The 20,720-nt window shown below is 36.1% G+C and overlaps 1 protein-coding gene across 1 annotated transcript; it reads left to right on the forward strand.

The window, feature by feature from the left end:
• Window positions 1-18,599: 18,599 nt before the first annotated feature.
• On the forward strand, window positions 18,600-20,323 carry LOC110659454 (mitogen-activated protein kinase kinase kinase 18). Its single transcript, XM_021817399.2, has one exon. The coding sequence runs from the start codon at window positions 19,020-19,022 to the stop codon at window positions 20,316-20,318; it is 1,299 nt and encodes a 432-aa protein (XP_021673091.2). The 5' UTR covers window positions 18,600-19,019; the 3' UTR covers window positions 20,319-20,323.
• The last annotated feature ends 397 nt before the right edge of the window (window positions 20,324-20,720 follow it).

The following is a 20,720-nucleotide window of genomic DNA, read 5'->3' on the forward strand; positions in this document are numbered from 1 at the left end:
CATAATTGAGTACATGAAATGCAACAATTGTGCATGTGTGAAATGAAAAAAAAATTGGACACTTGAACAATTCTAGGGTTTGCTCATGTGATGGTTCATTAACCTTGTAATGGTCAATTAGTGACCATTTGAATATGTATGATGAGGAAATGAAGTGAGTTGAGGCTTGGCATTTGTGTATGGGTGAGCTGCCTTGGCTGACCTGCAGGACTGAGCGTGAGTCCAGTAGGTTTGGGTAGTTATAAATGGAATTGTAGAGGTTCAATTGGTGCAAGGCCAATTGGACATGAAACTAGACACATAATGGCACAACTTTGGTATAGAAACCTTGCCCAGAAAACCAAACCAAGTTGACCTAAAAATTGCCCTAATCCGGGTGACCTACATTCTGCTTGGGCAAAATGACCAAATAAACAGTGTTTATTCATTTGGTCATAACTCAGTGTAGAAAGGTCCAATTGACCTGAAATGTTACCAGCAGAAAGCTGAGACATAGACCTACAACTTTCATGAAGAACACAAATCCAAATTCTGACCATAACCTAGTCAAATTGCCAACCAAACTTAGGTTACCAAATCTGGCAGAACCAGTTTTGCCTAGAATTTTGGATTCTATCTAATCCAGCCAGTTATGGTTTATAGGCCATAACTTGAGTTACAAAACTCCAAATGGAGTGATTCAAAAAAGGAAATATAACTAGACAAAATAAGGAACAACTTTCATGAAGACAATTTTGATAAATTCCTACTGTACAAATGACCAATGGAACAGTAAATATGAGGCTTGAAATCTGAAAATTTTGAATAACTAACACTAAGCTTAGAAATGGTATTGACAACCAATACTAACAATTTTAGAATACAAAATGTGGTATGTTGGGAGTATTAGAACCAATGTACCTATTATCTATGCAAAAGTCAATATTTTGGTTGACCAATGAAATGAATAGTAACACCTAAACTTAAATTTTAAGAATTGTAAAGTTTAAAAGTGTAATATGCCCTAGCACTCCTAGCAAGATTGGTTTGGATAGGTTGGTATGCCAATAGGGTTCAGTTAGCAGTACTGCACATGGCACTATGTCATTCTGTGATTTTATGGCTTTTAGCCATTCTGACATTGTGTTGAGACTTGGCCTTGTGCCCTATGTTATTACAGCCTATTAGCTATTCTGTTGCACACCGGGAGATACACATGTGACCGATGGTGTGACGGCCTGAGGTACTTGATACCCAGTGCCAGTTTACCCGTTTATCCAGTCCAGTCATCTAGTATAGGTTACTTGGGCAACTAAAAATGAAAGTGGATATTAATGAAATTATGAATATAACAAGTACATAATAAATAAGATTACCAATAATGATCGAAAAATGGTCTACATAAGACATCAGAACATGCACTGCATATTTATTTTCCATTATTTCTTTTTATTTTATTATTGGCACCACTAAGCATTATTGCTTAGCGCGTTGCTTTTTGCCACGCGTAGGTTCTGAAGAGACCGACCGAGAGCCCAGTAGACCACAAACTGGGTGAGATCTTCTGCAGCTCTGCATAGTATCCGTGTCACCTGACTATCATCAGTGCATTGGTAGGACACTTGGTTTTATTTTAGTATTTTATAATTAACTTTTATTTTCTCATGTGTAATTAAGACTTATGTAATGTATTTTCGGTATTGATGTAAATAATGGAAATTGTGTTTATGAATAAAAAAGTGAATATTTATTTATGACTCTTACATGAATATCATATGAAATGAATGAATGAGAAATGGGAGTATATTTGAGAAATATAAGATTTTGTTGATGAAATGGAGTTTGGGATTGATAGAAAATTTTGGAAGTGTTTTTCACAGGTTTCGAAGAACTGTTTTATCCATTTTTAGCCGGCACTCTGCCGGATTTTCTATAAAATTTGCGAAACCTTAAATAAATTATAATTTCAATAAATGACTTAAATGAATTATATTTCACAAATTATACTTCATAACTATGAAAAAAAAATTATGAAGGATAAAAATGATTGAAATGAAATAGGGTGTTCCGGTACACTGTGTGACATATCCTACTTGGTTATACTATAGACGGGTAAGGGGTGTCACATTTAGTGGTATCAGAGCACCATTTTGGCGTTTCTGGGCCTAGATTGAGTCCATACTATGCATTGCATTTGTAAGAGTCGAGGTGACACTAATGCAGATCTATTTGTCTTTGTTAAATAGGATATGGACCCTACATCTCATAGGGCAGTTGAGGAGGAAGTGGAGAGTCATGCTCCACCTGCAGCAGCTGAGATTGGGGGTAGGGGAGAACCTGCTCCACCAGCTCCAGCAGAGCCTGCTCAGCCTCCACAGGCCATTTTCCAGCAAATGGCCGAGTTTTTCAGAGAGATGGCTGGGGTAATGCCACCACCACCACCACCTCCATAGCAGATATCACATCTGGAAAGATTGAGAAAATTTGGAGCAATGGATTTCTTTGGTAAGAGAGAAGATGATTTTGTTGCAGCCGAAAACTGGTTGAACAGAACAGGAAGGGTTTTAAAGTAACTCCACTGTACTCCAGAGCAAAACCTAGAAGCTGCTGTATCTCTATTGCAAGATGATGCCTACCAATGGTTGGATACAGTGTCTAGTGAAGTGCAGCCAGAAGTAATAACTTGGGACTTCTTCCTCTCAGAATTCAAGAAAAAATATGTGGGTAGTGTATAGCTGGAAAAGAGAAGAAGAGAGTTCATTAACCTGAGGCAGAGATAGCTGACAGTGGCCGAGTATGAAAAGGAATTTGTCATACTGAGCTGCTACGGAAGGGAGATAGTCCCTAATGAAGCCAAAAGGTGTAAGAGATTTGAAGAGGGATTAAATGACAATATAAAGATCATGATCACTGCTTTTGGAATCATAGACTTCACCATGTTAGTGGAAGCTGCTATAAAAGTTGAAAAGGTTAGAATAAGTGAGCACTGTAAGAGAGAGACAGAAGAGGGGCCAGTCGGTCTAGTTCATCTCCTACACTGAAAGAAGTTTAAGGGTCCACCTGCATGAGTTCAGTCAACCACAAAGTCGTGGTCGACCTAGGCCTGTGCCACGCTCACCCCTAAGAGAGGTCACCCACACCATCGCTGGCGCTTCAGGGGACAAGGTTCAGGGGACCAGCCCCAGCATCTTCTGCATATCCACATTGCCTGAAGTGGCATAAGGGGGAGTGTTGGAGAGTGACTGGTGCCTGCTTAAGGTGTGGGTCAGCAGAGCATCAGCTGAAGAACTGTCCACACAGAACTACTACAGCTGCTCCAACACAAGTAGACAGACCTCCTCCTACACCACAAAGGGGTAGGAAATCTAGCAAATCTGAGGCAGTGGGACCATCACAGAGGCCTGTATCTGAGCTAGCAGAGAGGCCTGAGGGCAGAGCACCTGCCAAAGCTTATGCCATAAGAGCTCAGGAGGAGCAAGATGCCCCGGATGTCATCAGGGGTATGTTCTCCCTCTATAATACATCTGTGCATGCATTGGTAGATCCAAGATCCACTCATTCATACATCTGCATCAACCTACCCGTAGAAAGGGGGATATTAGTAGGGGAGAGTGACCAAGACATTCTGGTCACTAATCTATTAGGCCACAGTGTAGTGGTGAACAAAGTATACAAGGGTTACCCGTTAAGGATTCAGGGGTATGAATTCTTGGCAGACCTGATTGAGTTGCCTTTCCATGAGTTTGACATGATTTTGGGAATGGATTGGTTGTCACGTCATTAGGCAATGGTTGATTGTAAGTTGAAGAGAATCTCATTGAAAACTCCTGAGGGTAATGAGATTACAGTTGTGGGGGGAAATGATAGATTTCTTGTCCAATGTCATCTCAGCCACAGTTGCAAGAAAACTGATGAGAAAAGGCTGTGAAGCCTACCTAGCACATGTGGTGGATACTAGGCAGGCTAAGCTAGATCTATGTGACATACCCACAGTAAGAGACTTTCCAGATGTGTTCCCTGAAGAATTGCCTGGCTTGCCACCAGAAAGGGAAGTTGAATTTGCTATTGAGATATCGCTTGCACAAAGACCAATATCTATTGCTCCTTATAGGATGGCGCCCACAGAATTGAAGGATTTGAAAATCCAGTTACAGGAGTTACTGGATAAGGGGCTCATACGCCCCAGTGTGTCACCATGGAGAGCTCCAGTGCTGTTTGTGAAAAAGAAGGATGGGACTTTGAGGTTATGCATCGATTACCGGCAGTTGAATAAAGTGACTGTGAAGAATAAATATCCATTGCCTAGAATTAATGATCTGTTTGATCAGTTGAAGGGAGCAGGAGTATTTTCTAAAATTGATCTTAGATCAGGGTATTATCAGTTGAGGGTGAAGGATGCAGATGTGCCAAAGACTGCATTCAGGACCCGGTACGGGCATTATGAGTTTCTGGTGATGCCCTTTGGCCTAACAAATGCACCAGCTGCATTCATGGACCTTATGAACCGTATCTTCCATCCATACCTAGATCGGTTCGTAGTGGTCTTTATTGATGATATTTTGGTGTATTCCAAGACCAGGGAAGAACATGATGAGCATTTGAGGATTATTCTGCAAACCCTGAGAGAAAAGAAACTGTATGCTAAGTTGTCCAAGTATGATTTCTAGTTAAATGAGATTGCATTCCTTGGACACATAGTGTCAGCTGATGGGATTAGAGTGGATCCCAAGAAAATAGAAGCAGTGATGGAATGGAAGCCTCCCAGAAATACAACTAAGGTCAGAAGTTTTTTGGGATTAGCTGGGTATTATAGAAGATTTGTGAAGGGATTTTCTTTAATAGCTGCTCCAATGACCAAGTTGTTACACAAGAATGTCAGATTTGACTGGAATGACAAGTGTCAGACCAGTTTTGAGAAGTTGAAGGCTATGTTGATAGAGGCACCAGTGTTAACACAGCCAGTGTTGGGAAAGGACTTTGTGGTCTACAGTGATGCCTCTCATAATGGGTTAGGGTGTGTATTGATGCAAGAGGGGAAGGTGGTCGCTTATGCTTCCAAGCAACTAAAGCCACATGAACAGAATTACCCTACCCATGATCTAGAACTTGCAGCAATTATCTTTACACTGAAGATATGGAGGCACTACTTGTATGGTGAAAAGTGCTACATTTACACAGACCACAAAAGTCTGAAATACTTGCCAACCCAAAAGGAGCTCAACCTTAGACAGAGGTGATGGATTGAGTTCCTGAAGGACTATGATTGTGTGATTGACTACCATCCTGGGAAGGCAAATGTAGTTGCCGATGCTTTGAGCAGAAAATCCATCACAGCTTTGAGATCATTGAATGCCCGTCTATCCTTGGCTCGAGATGGAGCTATTTTGGCTGAGTTGCAAGTAAGGCCAAACTTGCTATGGCAGATTTTAGATGGGCAAAAAGCATATGAGAAGCTAAAGGCTATTATGAGCAAAATCCTAGAAGGGAAAGAAACTGACTATGCAGTGAAAATAGATGGGTGTCTGTACTACAAAGGAAGATTGTGTGTACCAGATGATAGGGAATTGAAGGCCAGTATCCTGAAAGAGGCACACACCAGTGTTTATGCTATGCACCCAGGAAGTATAAAAATGTATCATGATCTGAAGCTTCAGTATTGGTGGCCTGGTATGAAGAAGGACATAGCTGACTATGTGACTAAATGTTTGGCATGCCAGCAAGTCAAGGCAGAACATCAAGTTCCATCGAGTTTACTACAGCCTATACCCATACCTGAATGGAAATGGGATCGGGTCACCATGAATTTTGTAAGTGGTCTACCTCTCACCCAGAAGAAGCATGATGCAGTATGAGTGATAGTAGATAGATTGATGAAGTCAGCACACTTTTTGCCAGTTAGGACTGACTACTCACTGGAGAAGTTAGCTGAATTGTATATCAGTGAGATAGTTAGACTGCATGGAATTCCACTTTCCATCATATCTGATCGAGACCCAAGGTTTACATCGAGATTTTGGAAGAAATTGCATGAATCCTTGGGTACACAACTCTACTTCAGCACAGCTTTCCATCCTCAGACGGATGGGCAATCAGAAAGAGTAATCCAGGTAAACAATTGAAACCAATTGAACTAATACACATATTAAACTGAAATGGTAATAATAATGTGAAATATATGTCAGGTCCTTGAGGATATCCTGAGGAGTTGTGTCATTGAGTTTGAGGGAAGTTGGGATAGATACCTCCCACTGGCAGAATTTGCATACAACAATAGCTACCAAGCTAGCATCCAAATGGCCCCGTATGAAGCACTGTATGGGAGGAAATGTAGAACTCCAGTGTGCTGGACTGAATTGGGCGAAGACAAACTGATAGGGCTAGACCTGGTGAAACAGACTGAGGAGAAGGTAAAGCTAATCAAAGCCAATTTGAAGGTTGCCTCAGACAGACAAAAATCCTATGCTGACCTGAAGAGAAAAGAAATAGAATATGCAGTTGGCGACAAAGTGTTCCTCAAGGTGTCACCGTGGAAGAAGGTACTGAGGTTTGGAAGAAAAGATAAGTTAAGCCCTAGGTTCATTGGCCCATATGAAGTCATTGAACGTGTGGGTCCAGTGGCCTACAGGCTAGCTTTACCACCAGAGCTAGACAAGATCCACAATGTGTTCCACGTTTCTATGCTAAGAAGATACCGCTCAGATCCTTCACATGTCATCTTCATGGAAGAAATTGAAGTATAACTGGATTTGACATATGAAGAAGAACCTATACGGATCCTGGCTCGGGAAGTGAAAGAGTTGAGGAATAAGCAGATTCCACTGGTGAAAGTGCTTTGGAGGCACCACAACACCGAGGAGGCAATATGGGAAAGTGAAGAGATGATGAGGCAACAGTTCCCTCAACTGTTTGCATCAGGTAAATTTCGAGGACGAAATTTAAATTAGAGGGGAAGAGTTGTAACACCCTCCCTGTAGCAACTCTGTGCATTCTATTCTTCCGGTGACTAGTGTCGGTCCGGACAGCTAGAACACCTGGAAAAATATTTAAACTAAAGTGAGGAACCATAATTAACTAAAATATTAATAAGAAAAATTTAGGAAAAATTTTAGAAATAAAATACAATCAAGTTAAATGAGTCAGTGTCCTAGCGATGGGTAACCTAGTGAGAAGTTGCAGTTCTCGCAACTAGGAGCCCTAGATCAGGGGAAAAATTCATAAAATAATTTTTGGGACTCCAGAGAAGGGTCATTGAAGTTCCTATAGCATTAGAATGCCAAGAAAATGCTTAAAAAAATTTTCAATCGGTACAGACAATTTTAGTATGTTAAGCCAAATGGAGGGCATTTTGGTCATTTTGTCTTCAGAGATGATTTTTGGCCGACTTGTCCAGTTAAGTAAATAATTATTATGACATAAAATGTGAATAAATATTGCTAAAAATTAAATTGAAAATGAGTAGAGAAGAAAAGAAGAGAAAAATTAGATTAAATGACAATTTTGACATCACATGATGTCATTAACCCTTTCCCCACCAATCACAATTAAGCTACCTTATTAAAAGGGGATAATTGAGATAAAAATACACAAAAGCAATCAGTAGCCATTACTTTCCTTCAACCAGCCGTTTCCTCTCTTCCCACCCAAAACCACCATTGAAGCTCTACCAAAGCTTCATTTCACACCAAATCTCACCTTGAAACCACCACTTAACTTCACAAAAAATTAACCCAGCAACTTGAACATCCTCTAGGCAGCCAAAAGAGGAAGAAAAAAAGAATCTTGGGTAGCTTGAAATGCTGCTCCATTCAAAGTTAGTGTCCAATCTTTGTTCCTTTTGCTTTAATTCATGTCTAAGTGCATGAATTGTGTAGGAAATGTAAGAAAATAAAATAAACAAGTGTGTGTATGCACCCTACAATTTTGGTAGCTAGGGTTAGCTAGGGTTTGATGATTTTGCTTATTAGAAAAATGGTTATGAGCAGCCTTTGGTAGTGGATGAGGGATTGAACATAATTGAGTACATGAAATGCAATAATTGTGCATGTGTGAAATGAAAAAAAAATTGGACACTTGAACAATTCTAGGGTTTGCTCATGTGATGGTTCATTAACCTTGTAATGGTCAATTAGTGACCATTTGAATATGTATGATGAGGAAATGAAGTGAGTTGAGTCTTGGCATTTGTGTATGGGTGAGCTGCCTTGGCTAACCTGCAGGACTGAGCGCGAATTCAGTAGGTTTGGACAGTTATAAATGGAATTGTAGAGGTTCAATTGGTGCAAGGCTAATTGGACATGAAACTAGACACATAATGGCACAACTTTGGTATAGAAACTTTGCCCAAAAAACTAAACCAAGTTGACCTAAAAATTACCCTAATCCGGGTGACCTGCATTCTACCTGGGCAAAATGACCAAATAAATAGTGTTTATTCATTTCGTCATAACTCAGTGTAGAAAGGTCCAATTGACTTGAAATGTTACCAACAGAAAACTGAGACATAGACCTACAACTTTCATGAAGAACACAAATCCAAATTCTGACCATAACCTAGTCAAATTGCCAACCAAACTTAGGTTACCAAATCTGGCAGAACCAGTTTTGCCCAAAATTTTGGATTTTGTCCAATCCAGCCAGTTATGGTTTTTAGGCCATAACTTGAGCTACAAAACTCTAAATGAAGTGATTCAAAAAAGAAAACGTAACTAGAAAAAAATAAGGAACAACTTTCATAAAGACAATTTTGCCAAATTCCTACTATACAAATGACCAATGGAACAGTAAATATGAGGCTTGAAATCTGAAAATTTTGAATAACTAACACTAAGCTTAGAAATGGTATTGGCAACCAATACCAACAATTTTAGAATGCAAAATGTGGTATGTTGGAAGTATTAGAGCCAATGTACCTATTGTCTATGCAAAAGTCAACATTTTGGTTGACCAATGAAATGAATAGTAACACCTAAACTTAAATTTCAAGAATTGTAAAGTTTAAAAGTGTAACATGTCCCAGCACACCTAGCAAGATTGGTTTGGATAGGTTAGCATGCCAATAGGGTTCAGTTAGCAGTACTGCACATGGCACTATGCCATTCTGTGATTTTATGGCTTTTAGCCATTCTAACATTGTGTTAAGACTTGGCCTTGTGCCCTATGTTATTACAGCCTATTAGCTGTTCTATTACACACCGGGAGATACACATGTGACCGATAGTGTGACGGCCCGAGGTACTTGATACCTAGTGCCGCTACCCGCTTATCCGATCCGATATCCAAAGATAGGTTACTTGGGCAACCAAAAATGAAAGTGGATATTAATGAAATTATGAATATAACAAGTACATAATAAATAAGATTACTAATAATGATCGAAAAATGGTTTGCATAAGACATCAGAACATGCACTGCATATTTATTTTCTATTATTTTTTTTTATTTTATTATTGGCACCACTAAGCATTATTGCTTAGCGTGTTGCTTTTTGGCATGCGTAGGTTCTGGAGAGACCGACCGAGAGCCCAGTAGACCACAAACTGGGTGAGATCTTCTGCAGCTCTGCATAGTGTCCGTGTCACCTCACTGTCATCAGTGCATTGGTAGGACACTAGGTTTTATTTTGGTATTTTGTAATTAATTTTTATTTTCTCATGTGTAATTAAGACTTATGTATTTTGGGTATTGATATAAATAATGGAAATTGTGTTTATGAATGAAAAAGTGAATATTTATTTATGACTCTTATATGAATATCATATGAAATGAATGAATGAATGAGAAATGGGAGTATATTTGAGAAATATAAGATTTTGTTGATGAAATGGAGTTTGGGATTAATAGAAAATTTTGGAAGTGTTTTTCACAGGTTTCGAAGAACTGTTTTATTCATTTTTAGCTGGCACTCTGCCGGATTTTCTATAAAATTTGCGGAACCTCAAATAAATTATAATTTCAATAAATGAATTGTATTTCACAAATTATACTTCATAACTATGAAAAAAAAAATTATGAAGGATAAAAATGATTGAAATAAAATAGGGTGTTCCAGTACACTGTGTGACATATCCTACTTGGCTATACTTTAGACGGGTAAGGGGTGTCACACTTAGACATGTACTTCCCATGAATCTGGAGCCTAAGCTCCGATACCAACTTTATCATGACCTAAATTATGGGTTGAACCGGTGTTAGGACTTGGGTCAGTATAAGGACCTCAAAGCCTGTAGTAAGTCTAACTGTTCTAGCCAACTGTAAAGCCCATACTCTAAGCCCCAATTCAAGAAACTAACTGAATAGAGTCTGGCCATAACTTGGACTATCCAATGGGGAATTTTTAGCTCACTCGACCTGTAAATACAAAATATATCAAATTGGGGAGCTCAACTCACCCTTACTATCCTCAATCAATCACAAATTAATCAAATGGGAGCTCAGCTCCCTTGTCCATAAAACAGTCCATCTCAGATACCCATACATAGTCACATATATATTATTACAACCCCAAGGTTTAGTTATTTCAAACCCATATCAATATTACACTACTGATATATGTGGAGTTCTAAAATGAAGATAAAGAAAAAGAAGAATACAATAGAACTTCTTTGACTGAACCTGTGAGAAAAAGTACAGGTTATACTCAAAAAGAGATCCTCCTATAGCCTAAAAAAATAAGACGAACAGGAGTAAGCATTCAACTCATAGAGTAAGACATTGATTTTAAACACAATTTCTATAACTATCTAGGGCTAATGCATCCCTAAGTATGAAATGCAGCATATGTCAACATATTCAACCAAGTTCAAATAATATTCGCACAAAAAATAATTTGGAGCACTCACACACCTGTGTGTCACATCAATCAAATATATATATATATATATGGGAGCTAATCCCTTACACAGCTCTCTTAATTCCAACCTCTGCCAGTGAGATCAACTCGAGCTGGACTTTCTCTTAATAATCCAAATGCGGGGGTCAACGAGATCAACTCAAAGCCATACTCACCCCACCTTATCACAAAAGGGATCGGGCTCCAAGCAAGACTAGCTCAAGCCGATCTGCCCATCCTACCCATATCTAGTACCACACCTCACGCATGCCAACATATGCACACATCTCCAAATTACCCTAAGATGACACCCACATTAATTTCATCAAGTAATAATATAACACAAAGCGTGCCTATAATAGCTATATACATATAATTATAAGTGAATGCATGAGCATGCCTTACATGTATAATAATATTGAAATTATAAATAAAATTAATATCTACTCACAGTACACCGGAGATTACTGGAGTAGCTGAGTGGAGAAAGATGGATATACCTGCTCACCTAAATAATTATATTAATGAATTTGCCAGCTTTAATACAAAATAAGAACTTAGAGAGTCAAAAGACACCCTAATTTATGTCAGAAATCCGGCAGAGTTTTTCCTATACCTAGGACTTACCTAACTTGCAAATTGGTTCAAATCACACTTTCAAAATTACAAGTACCATATCCACATCTCATCAACATCATATAGCTCCTCCTGGCCTTCCAAACCAGGCAAAACTAACAAAATTATAAAATTCAGTTATAGTCCTTAAAACTGGCATTCTATAAAAATCATTCAAATTAGCTCTAAAAGTTCTAAAATTTTGGCCCGCGGTCCTTAACAATGCTATAAAGCTATAGCAAAAGGAATTATAATTTTCTAACTATCCAAGAATATTTTATGGATTTTTATTTTAAACCTAGCACTAGGTAAATAAGAGAACTTAGAGTTCAATTTTACCTACGCTAATTCTGACATTTGGAACGTGTCTGGGACGTCTAAAAATGGTGGCGGAGACTATAGTTTTGACCCATTTCTGAAATAGCTCTGGCAACTCATCTGTCTGGCCCGAAAATGTAAATCCAATTACAGGTGAAATTTCTGCGAAACAAAGGTACCTACGCGAAGCCCATAACACTAAGAGTTAGAATATAATTTTGATGAAATCAAATAAGCTCATTTAAGGCTCAAAAAAACACTTCAAAGTCCGTGGGACCCATCAGATTTTTAGTATTGAAAAATTTTGAAATTTATATCATCGCGAAGCTCTCACCGAGTAGAGCACGCTGGTACTCTCGGAATTTTTGTGGGATTCCCAGTTTGGGAGAAATTTAGCCCAAAAGTCAAAATGGGCTAAAACTTCCCGAGCTCGATTTGGACAAATCGTTCGATGAAAATTCATGTTCTTTGTGTCTTTGAAAAGCTTTCGAAGTGTAGAAGGTGATTGAGACTAGACCTAGTTCGATTGGTGGTCAGATCAATCGAATTTTGGCTGGAAAGTTGAGGAGTTGCGCGCACACGTGAAGGAACTTTTGGAGCATTTTCCGGTGTCCTAAGGTGGCTACCGGCGGTGGGGAAGGTTCCAGGGGGTGCACTGGCGATTAGGGAAGGGACGGGACGGGACATGGTGGCCGGCGATGGGGAGGGGAGAGGAGAGAGAAAATGAGAGAGAAAGAGAGAGTGTTGGGTGCGCAAGGGAGAGGGAGAGAAGAAAAAGATGGGTTGGTTCGATTCAATCAGTCCGATTCGATCTGGTTTGATTTGACTAGTTCGATTTAAGATATATGAAATTTGATTTTTACTCTGCCCTGAGACCCAAAATGAGGCCCAAAAATTTTAAAAAAATTATAGAAAACTTAGAAAAATTTATAGAGTCTAAATATATTTTTAGATTTGCCATGTGGTCTTTAAATTAATTTTTAAAAATAGATGAAATTTATTGTCTAAAGAAAATCAAACTCGATTTTTAAAATTTAAAAAATTTCAAATAAATTTCCATAATATTTAATACAATAAAATGTCATACTTTTCATATAAAATAATTATTTAAAAATTTGAGGTGTTACAATATATATTACAACTCATTGGTTCTATATTTCTGGACAAAATAAACTCATGTGTCAACTTGATATTCCTACCCCTTTTAGAAGACTTGAGGGAAGCTGTGACATATAGTTGGGTGGAGTTTGATTAGCCTTCCTTTATCGGGAGCTATGTCGTGTTACTATCACTGAAACGAAGAAGATTTCAGGGTCCCTCTTCATTTTGTATATCTAAGCCTGGATGAGATTTAAAATAATCTCTCCATCATTAAGAGATCCAGCAGCACTTGAATTGGTTCAGCCTATTCCACGCCCACTGATGTAAATAGACGAGTTGCATGACATTACTCTTCGACTAAGTGAGAGTAATTGAGCACACCACCATGTAACATATATTAATTGTTGGAATAGGCGAGAATAGTTCATTGTTCAAGGGCGAGAAATGGTTCAGCCACTCCACCATCATTTTGAATATATGATGCGGTACCATAGAGTTGCGACACATTGGATCTCAATTAGTGGAGCTACTATTGGTTTTGTGGTAATGATTTAGAATACCTATCACTTACTGTTAATCATTTTATATAATTTTTAATGCAAAATATAAATTAATGCATGTATGTTTTTATTTACAGGAGGATGGAATCGAGGATTGTTTGCTCAAATTAGAGAACCCATCAACTAAAAATGTGACGCAAGTTAAGCGTACACTGAGGAAAATGATGAATGCTCTAGAGCAAGAAACTAGGTTTTACTAGATGCCACCTCCTTAGCCTGCACCTCAACCAATAACTTTTATAGATGAATTGGAAGAGGATCAACTCGTGGATTAGCTTAAGCCCTCACAAAGACGACGTCGATCATGTTCTGCTCGATGACGACAACTGCCATTTCATCCACCCTCTTTGCCTGGTGATGTTTTGCTCCCACCTGTCGCATTCCACCCCTTACTGCCCGTCATTTGTGCTTGATCTTTCTTATCCAGTTCCCTTGTCGCCTGCACCGTCTGATCCTGGTTTGTCCATAATATTCCAACCATCTTTAGAAACTATCCCAACACAGTACACTAGTTGGGTGCCTGGCCAAACAGCAACATGGATGCCATTTCAATATCAAATGCAAAGCAGAACCATGTTTGACTTCATTAAGAGTCAATAGCCGCAAACACCATTTAGCAGCTTATTTGCTCCTTTTGGCAGACCATCTACCATTGGGCCGTCACACTATGCTTCAACTCAATTCGACAGATATTGTTGAAAATAATACTTTGCACCATATTAGTTCGGTGCCTTAGGCCATATTCCTTCTGGTGCAAGCCTATTTGGACACTATGAACAAAGTGCTATGCATTATACTGCAGGTGGGGAATCACCAGGATGACAACAGGGACAACCTAACCAACCCCAAGATACACAAGGTGATCCAGAAGATCAGGAAGAAGGGGGATAACATTGAGTTCTTTGATCGAGGCGACATATATGGAGACCTGGAAGTGACACATGACTTATTTGAAAACTTTTCTTATTTTATGTATTAACTATGCTGCTTCTTTTAATTTTATTTTATTATATTACATGTTTTAAATGTTATGCTAATTTCTATAATTGTCTTAATTTATATCTTTCTTTTTGTTTTTTATATCTATAAGTTTTGCTTCTTGCTCGTATAATATGCTAGTGAAAATATTTTAATTTAATATTTTTTAATCTACCAAAATGACATATTTTATAAAAAAAAATACAATAAAATTTTCCATTAGTATAAATATAGTTAAAATTTTATACTTTAATATTTTTTAATCTATAAAATTAACATATTTTATAAAAAAAATACAATAAAATTTTCCATTAGCATAAATACAATTAAAAGTTTATACTTTAATACTTTTTAATCTATAAAACTAATATATTTTATAAAAAAAATACAATATAAATTTCCATTAACATAAATACGGTTAAAATTTTATACTTTAATATTTTTTAATCTATAAAATTATCATATTTTTTAAAAAATAAAAAATTAACATGTTTTAAAAAAATAAAACAAAAAAAATTCCCCATTAGCATAATAAAATATACAGGTTCAAATATTATACATTAATATTTTTTAATCTATAAACTAACATTGTTTTAATCTATAAAAAAACATATTTTATAAAATAAACAAAAAATTTTCGATTACAATAAATAAGACATATTGGTTACAATATCAAACATTAATATTTTTTAATCTATAGAATTATAATGTTTTTACCATATACAAACAAAATTAAATTTCACAGACATTTGATAATTATATTAATAATATTAAATAAATTTTAGTAAAAAAACTTATAACTAAAATTGTAGGGTCGGGATGCCAGTTTTATTGGCGTGCAAGTGAGGACGTCATTCATAATGGCGTTTTGATGCTTGGACGCTAGTATTATTAGCGTTTTATATGTTGATGCTATTTTCATTCGCACTTTTTTTGGGATGCTATTCTGGTTAATGTTTTCTATGCCCGGACACTATTTACATTAACATTTTGTTCTACCAGACTCTATTTTTACTAGCATCTTTGTGCATGTTACTTTTTCTATCAATTTGTATAATTTCGTTGTCCGGACGCTAGTTTGATTAGCTTTTTATTCTTTCACATGCTATTTTGATTAGATTTTATTCAACCTCACTTTTTTTCACATTATTCTTGTAATTTTATTCAATCACACCCTTTTCTGATAAACTAAGGTGTACAGTACACCTCTACGATAAAAATCCTATGAAACGTATTATTGGATTAGTGCATGTACTAAGTAAGAGTCTCGTCTGCTGCATCTATAGTTGAGTAGCTGCTTCTTTTTCTACCTTAAAGGAGTCAATGGCGATTACTTATTATTTTAGAATTGATGTCATGCTTCTCAAGCCCCTTAATGTTGGATATATTCAGATGATCTAAGATAGCTTAGCGTGCATAGCACTTTTGGTTAGGAGCTCTAAAAGAGTTATAGGCGCTGAAAGGTGTTTTTCAAGTTTACACAGATAGTCAAGAATTAAGGTGTACATGCTACGGATACTTTAGGCCTGAATTGGTCTATTTTTAGCTCATGCAGCAGTATCTAACGACCTCTTAACATATTGATGCTTTTGGATGGATGATAATTTAGACACGTGTCATGATATTGAGAGATAGGGACTATCTTCTTATATCAAATTATATTTTATTTTTTAAAATTTGTAGTTTTGTTTAACATTAATATACATATTAAAATGGCTACTAAAATTATGTTCTAAGTCAATTCTTGTGATTTTTTAATTTGACTCCAAAACCTAATCAAAATTATATTATGTTATAAGTCAAATAAAATAATTTTAATATGATTAAGTCAAAATTAATTAATAAACTCAAATGGACGCCAATTACTACAATAATTGTCAATGTGAATCGGTTTACTTTATGGGAATTAGTTGCAATGTCTATTGATAGTATAAAAAAAATGAAAAATTTAAATTTTAATAATCTCTATTTAAAAAAAAATTCTAAAATATTTAAAAATAATACTTGAAGAAAATATGAATATATCGAGAAGTTTATAATAATTACTTTTAAAAAAAATCCCTAAATTTTGAATAAATTTTTAAAAAGGTGATTAAAGTCTTATCTAATAGACATGGAAATCATATCACAATAATTGTACCTATATTGAGTTGGTATTAAAAATTGGCATGTTGGGCGTGATTTAATGGACTAATGCAACATGTAACATTTTAATTTGAGTTTATTTAAAATTACTTAATCCAAAATTACTTAATCCTCAAATATATTTTGTTTCTAAATCATATTTAGCTTGGCCTATCACTTTAGCAATGTTAATTTAATTTAGTGTTATTTTGTAATATAGAAAATTAAAAACTTAAATTTTGATAATTATAAATAAATTTAATTAAAAGTAGTTTACTTAAAATTTAGGATATGTGACCATTAGTTATTTTGGGCATTGATTATGAATATTTGTTTCATGACTTATTGGGCACTACAATCAATTTAAGCTTTATTGTGGCATGTTTTATATACCATTAAAAATTTAAGACATGTTATTAAAAAAATTATCAGTAAGCATTTAATTTAAAATTTTTAACAATATTTTCACACTAATTTAGAATATTATTATGAATGATGCTATATATTATTTATTATTAAATAGTTTATTTAATATTTATACTCTCAATTCTTATAATTCATTTAAATAGTTCACACTAATTTGACTTAATTAAAAAGTTATGGCTTGTTTTTTGTCAAAAGTTCATTTTTGAACTTATTTAGCCTTCAATTGACAATACAAGGGTTTATTTTATTTTTCTTCTTAATTATAATATCTTGTTCCTATTTGTGTCATTTAATATAATAATTAATTAATACATGAAAATTTATTATTTAGTCTCGAATTTTATTATTAATAATGATTTAGTTATTAAATTTTAAAATTGAACTATTTAATCCATAATAAATACTGATGTCAAAATTGAAGATCCCTTTGTTCAATATTGGTGTTAATTTGAGTGAAAAAATGAATATGCTTTTTATGTAATTAAAATTAATCATTAAAATAATTAATCCAAATTAGAGACTTCGTCACAGCTCCCTCCCTCTCTCCTCCGTCTTGTCACTCTCTATTCTATGAAAACAATTCAAGAACGTATTTAATAAGAACAAAACTCAAGAAATTACATAATTTGAAACAACAGATAACAAATTGCAATTTTTTTTTTTTGTCAATAGATAGATACACATAATTCTGTGACAGAAATAAATATTTATAAAAATTATAATAATTTTAACAAGCTTTTTATTTTTATATAAATCACACATGCATATTATACACAGCTAATGTGAGATCCTAAAGGTCCCATCCTTACGTAATCAACAACATATATTTTAATTAAAATAATACACCACTTTAGTTTAGCCAACGATTTAGATCATTTTTTTCCTTGAACTTTAAAAATTCACTCAAATTTTGTTTTAACTATAAAAATTATAAAAATAAAGCTAAATCATAAACATTCTAATTTATCTACTTATTTCAATGTTAAAATTTTTTGGAATACTACCGACACCGTATGAAAATTCCCATTTGGTTCTGGTAAAGCCATCACTCGTCCATTCCTAAGAGCAGGTAGGCACGGTTGAATGATAATAATTCAATACGCACATTAAAAATTTCTTTTTTTCCCAATCGAATTTCAAAGAAGAAGTTTGACATAAAAGCAACGTCAAGTGTGAATGCAAATGCAAACATAGCGTTTTGACAAGGTTGCTAGTCTGAAAATTAACAAAACGAGAATATTTTTTTAAAGTAAATGGAAAGTTCCTAACATGAAGAAAAATCTTCTGATTTAATTATTTCCAAGAATTTACGTGAAAAGCATGAATTCACATTATAGTAAGTATTCGCATCCAATATTGAGAACTGAGAAGACCCAATAATATATAACAAAAATAATATATAGTTGACTGATTTTTCATTTGCAATAATAACCAATGTTCCTACACAAGAATTTGACTTTGATGAAATACCCAATTTCCCAATCCATCAACTTGTGATAATGAACATTTCAAATTGACACGAACAGGCACATTGCCATAATAGATTTTAAAGGATATCAAAATTCCACCTCTTTTTGGTGGTTCAACCCACTCCCTCCACCCAATTCCAACCATGAACCACCAAATTTTAATTTTCAAAATCCACTCGGCTATAAAACAAGGTACCAAGTGTTGTATTATCCATCCAATTGCAATTATCTTTACTACTACCCTTATCCAACCTCTTCTCAATTAAACCAAATCCAAATCATAGAAACGAGTCCTATTTGCCCACCACTCTCGTATCATCTCCTCTCCTCCAAATTTATACGTGTCCACTTACCGATTTCGCCACGTCATCTCTGATTAGAGGGCAAAGCTGTCAACCCCCACTAGAAATTTAACACGTTGTGCAGTCCCGTGTTAAATAGAAGGAGAGATAGACTCGACTACGACTGCCCTTAAAAACTAACCCTTTAAAAAGTCTAACCTTTTCCCAGCTCCTCATATATAATACTTGGAAAGCAGCTTTTGAGTTAACAACCAACTCAAGGTAAATCCATCAGGACATTTCTTTTTTTCTTCTTGCTTCTCTCGTTTCTGCTTAGAATATGGACTGGACCAGAGGCCACACCTTAGGCTGCGGCTCTACCGCCACCGTCTCCCTCGCCACCTCTCTCCTCTCCTGTGACGTTTTTGCTGTCAAGTCTGCCAAGCTTGACCAATCCCAGTTCTTGCAAAGAGAGCAAAAGATTCTGTCTTCTTTAAGCTCTCCTCATATAGTTGGCTACATGGGCTTTGACATTACTAGAGAGAATAACAAGCTTATGTACAATCTTTTCTTGGAGTACATTCCCGGCGGTACACTTACCGATGCAGTTCACGCTCACGGTGGCCGGCTGGAAGAATCGGTGATCGGATACTACACAGGTCATATTGTTCAAGGTCTAGATTATCTACATTCAAACGGTTGGGTTCATTGTGACATCAAAGGTAGGAACGTTTTAATAGGACAAACTGGCGCCAAAATTGCTGATTTTGGGTGTGCCAAAAGAGTGGACTCGGTGGAGGATGCGGCTGAGGCAGCAACGCCAATTGGCGGCACGCCTATGTTTATGGCACCGGAGGTGGCGCGTGGAGAGGAACAGGGGTTTGCTAGTGATATATGGGCTTTAGGGTGTACAATTATTGAAATGGCTAGTGGTGGTGCTGCACTGTGGTCTGATGCCAATGATCCAGTTTCTGTCATGTACCGGATTGGATTTTCGGATCAGTTGCCGGAATTCCCCTGTTCTCTATCAGAGCCAGCAAGAGATTTCTTGGACAAGTGTTTAAGGAGGGATCCAAAACAGAGGTGGACAGCAAATCAACTTCTGAAGCATCCGTTTCTGATGAAATCCAATTCCAATTCTCATGCAAAACAAATTCAAGAATCTAATTCAAGTTCAAATTCTCCTACAAGCATTCTTGACCAAGGCTTTTGGAACTCAATGGATGAATCAGAATCAGAGAAAGTGGACAATCTTGTCCCCTCAAGTGATGAAAGTTCAGCCAAGGAGAGGATCAGACGGCTGTCCTTGCTTTCAGGGGGACCCAGTTGGAATTGGGATGAGAATTGGATCCCAATTAGAGGCAATTGTCGTCGGGACGGTGATACAATGATGGATTCAATTGAAGCTAAGGATGACGTGATCAATTACAGTTCAGTGTACCAAGAAAGCTATGGTGGTGGTGAGCAATTGTCGGACGACTTGTTAGATAGCAATATTAACAATAGAATTAGTGGGGACTTCTTGGGTGCCTGTAAATATGGGAAAGATAGTTTTCTAATTAGAAGTAATCTAGAGTTTAATAAGCACAAAGATTCCTTGTTAAATTCTTATATTCCAAGATTAATTTTACAAGCATAAATTCATCTCTTCCTCTCTATTTTTATATTTCCCTTTTTTCATTCTTTTAAAGTACATGAAAATGATCAATGAATTCTTGGTAGTTGGTAGTAGTCCTGAAATTCTTTCCAATCGTCTTACAAATCCTCATATAATTTATGTGTTAAGTTCTCATGAAGCAATAATAAAAATGGACTTAAAAATTGCCAATTTGGCTAACTTTCTAGTAAAATCCTCGCATCCTTCATTTTAGCTGTTCGTTTTGGTGCATTGATTAAGGTTGATTTTATGGTTAATGAAAAACTAAATTTTTTTGAACTTTAGAGGTGTAAAGTGAGATCTTATTCAAATTGTTGACTTTATAAATTAAACACTCTGATCAATCTAGAGTGTAGTGTACAGTTACCACTTCATCTCACGTGA

This window comes from Hevea brasiliensis, chromosome 7 (genome assembly GCF_030052815.1).
Source record: "Hevea brasiliensis isolate MT/VB/25A 57/8 chromosome 7, ASM3005281v1, whole genome shotgun sequence".
NCBI classification, from domain to species: domain Eukaryota; kingdom Viridiplantae; phylum Streptophyta; class Magnoliopsida; order Malpighiales; family Euphorbiaceae; genus Hevea; species Hevea brasiliensis.

Bases quoted from the DNA above. Each gene is read 5' to 3' on its own strand.
- LOC110659454 (XM_021817399.2), top strand. From the start codon at position 19,020: ATGGACTGGACCAGAGGCCACACCTTAGGCTGCGGCTCTACCGCCACC.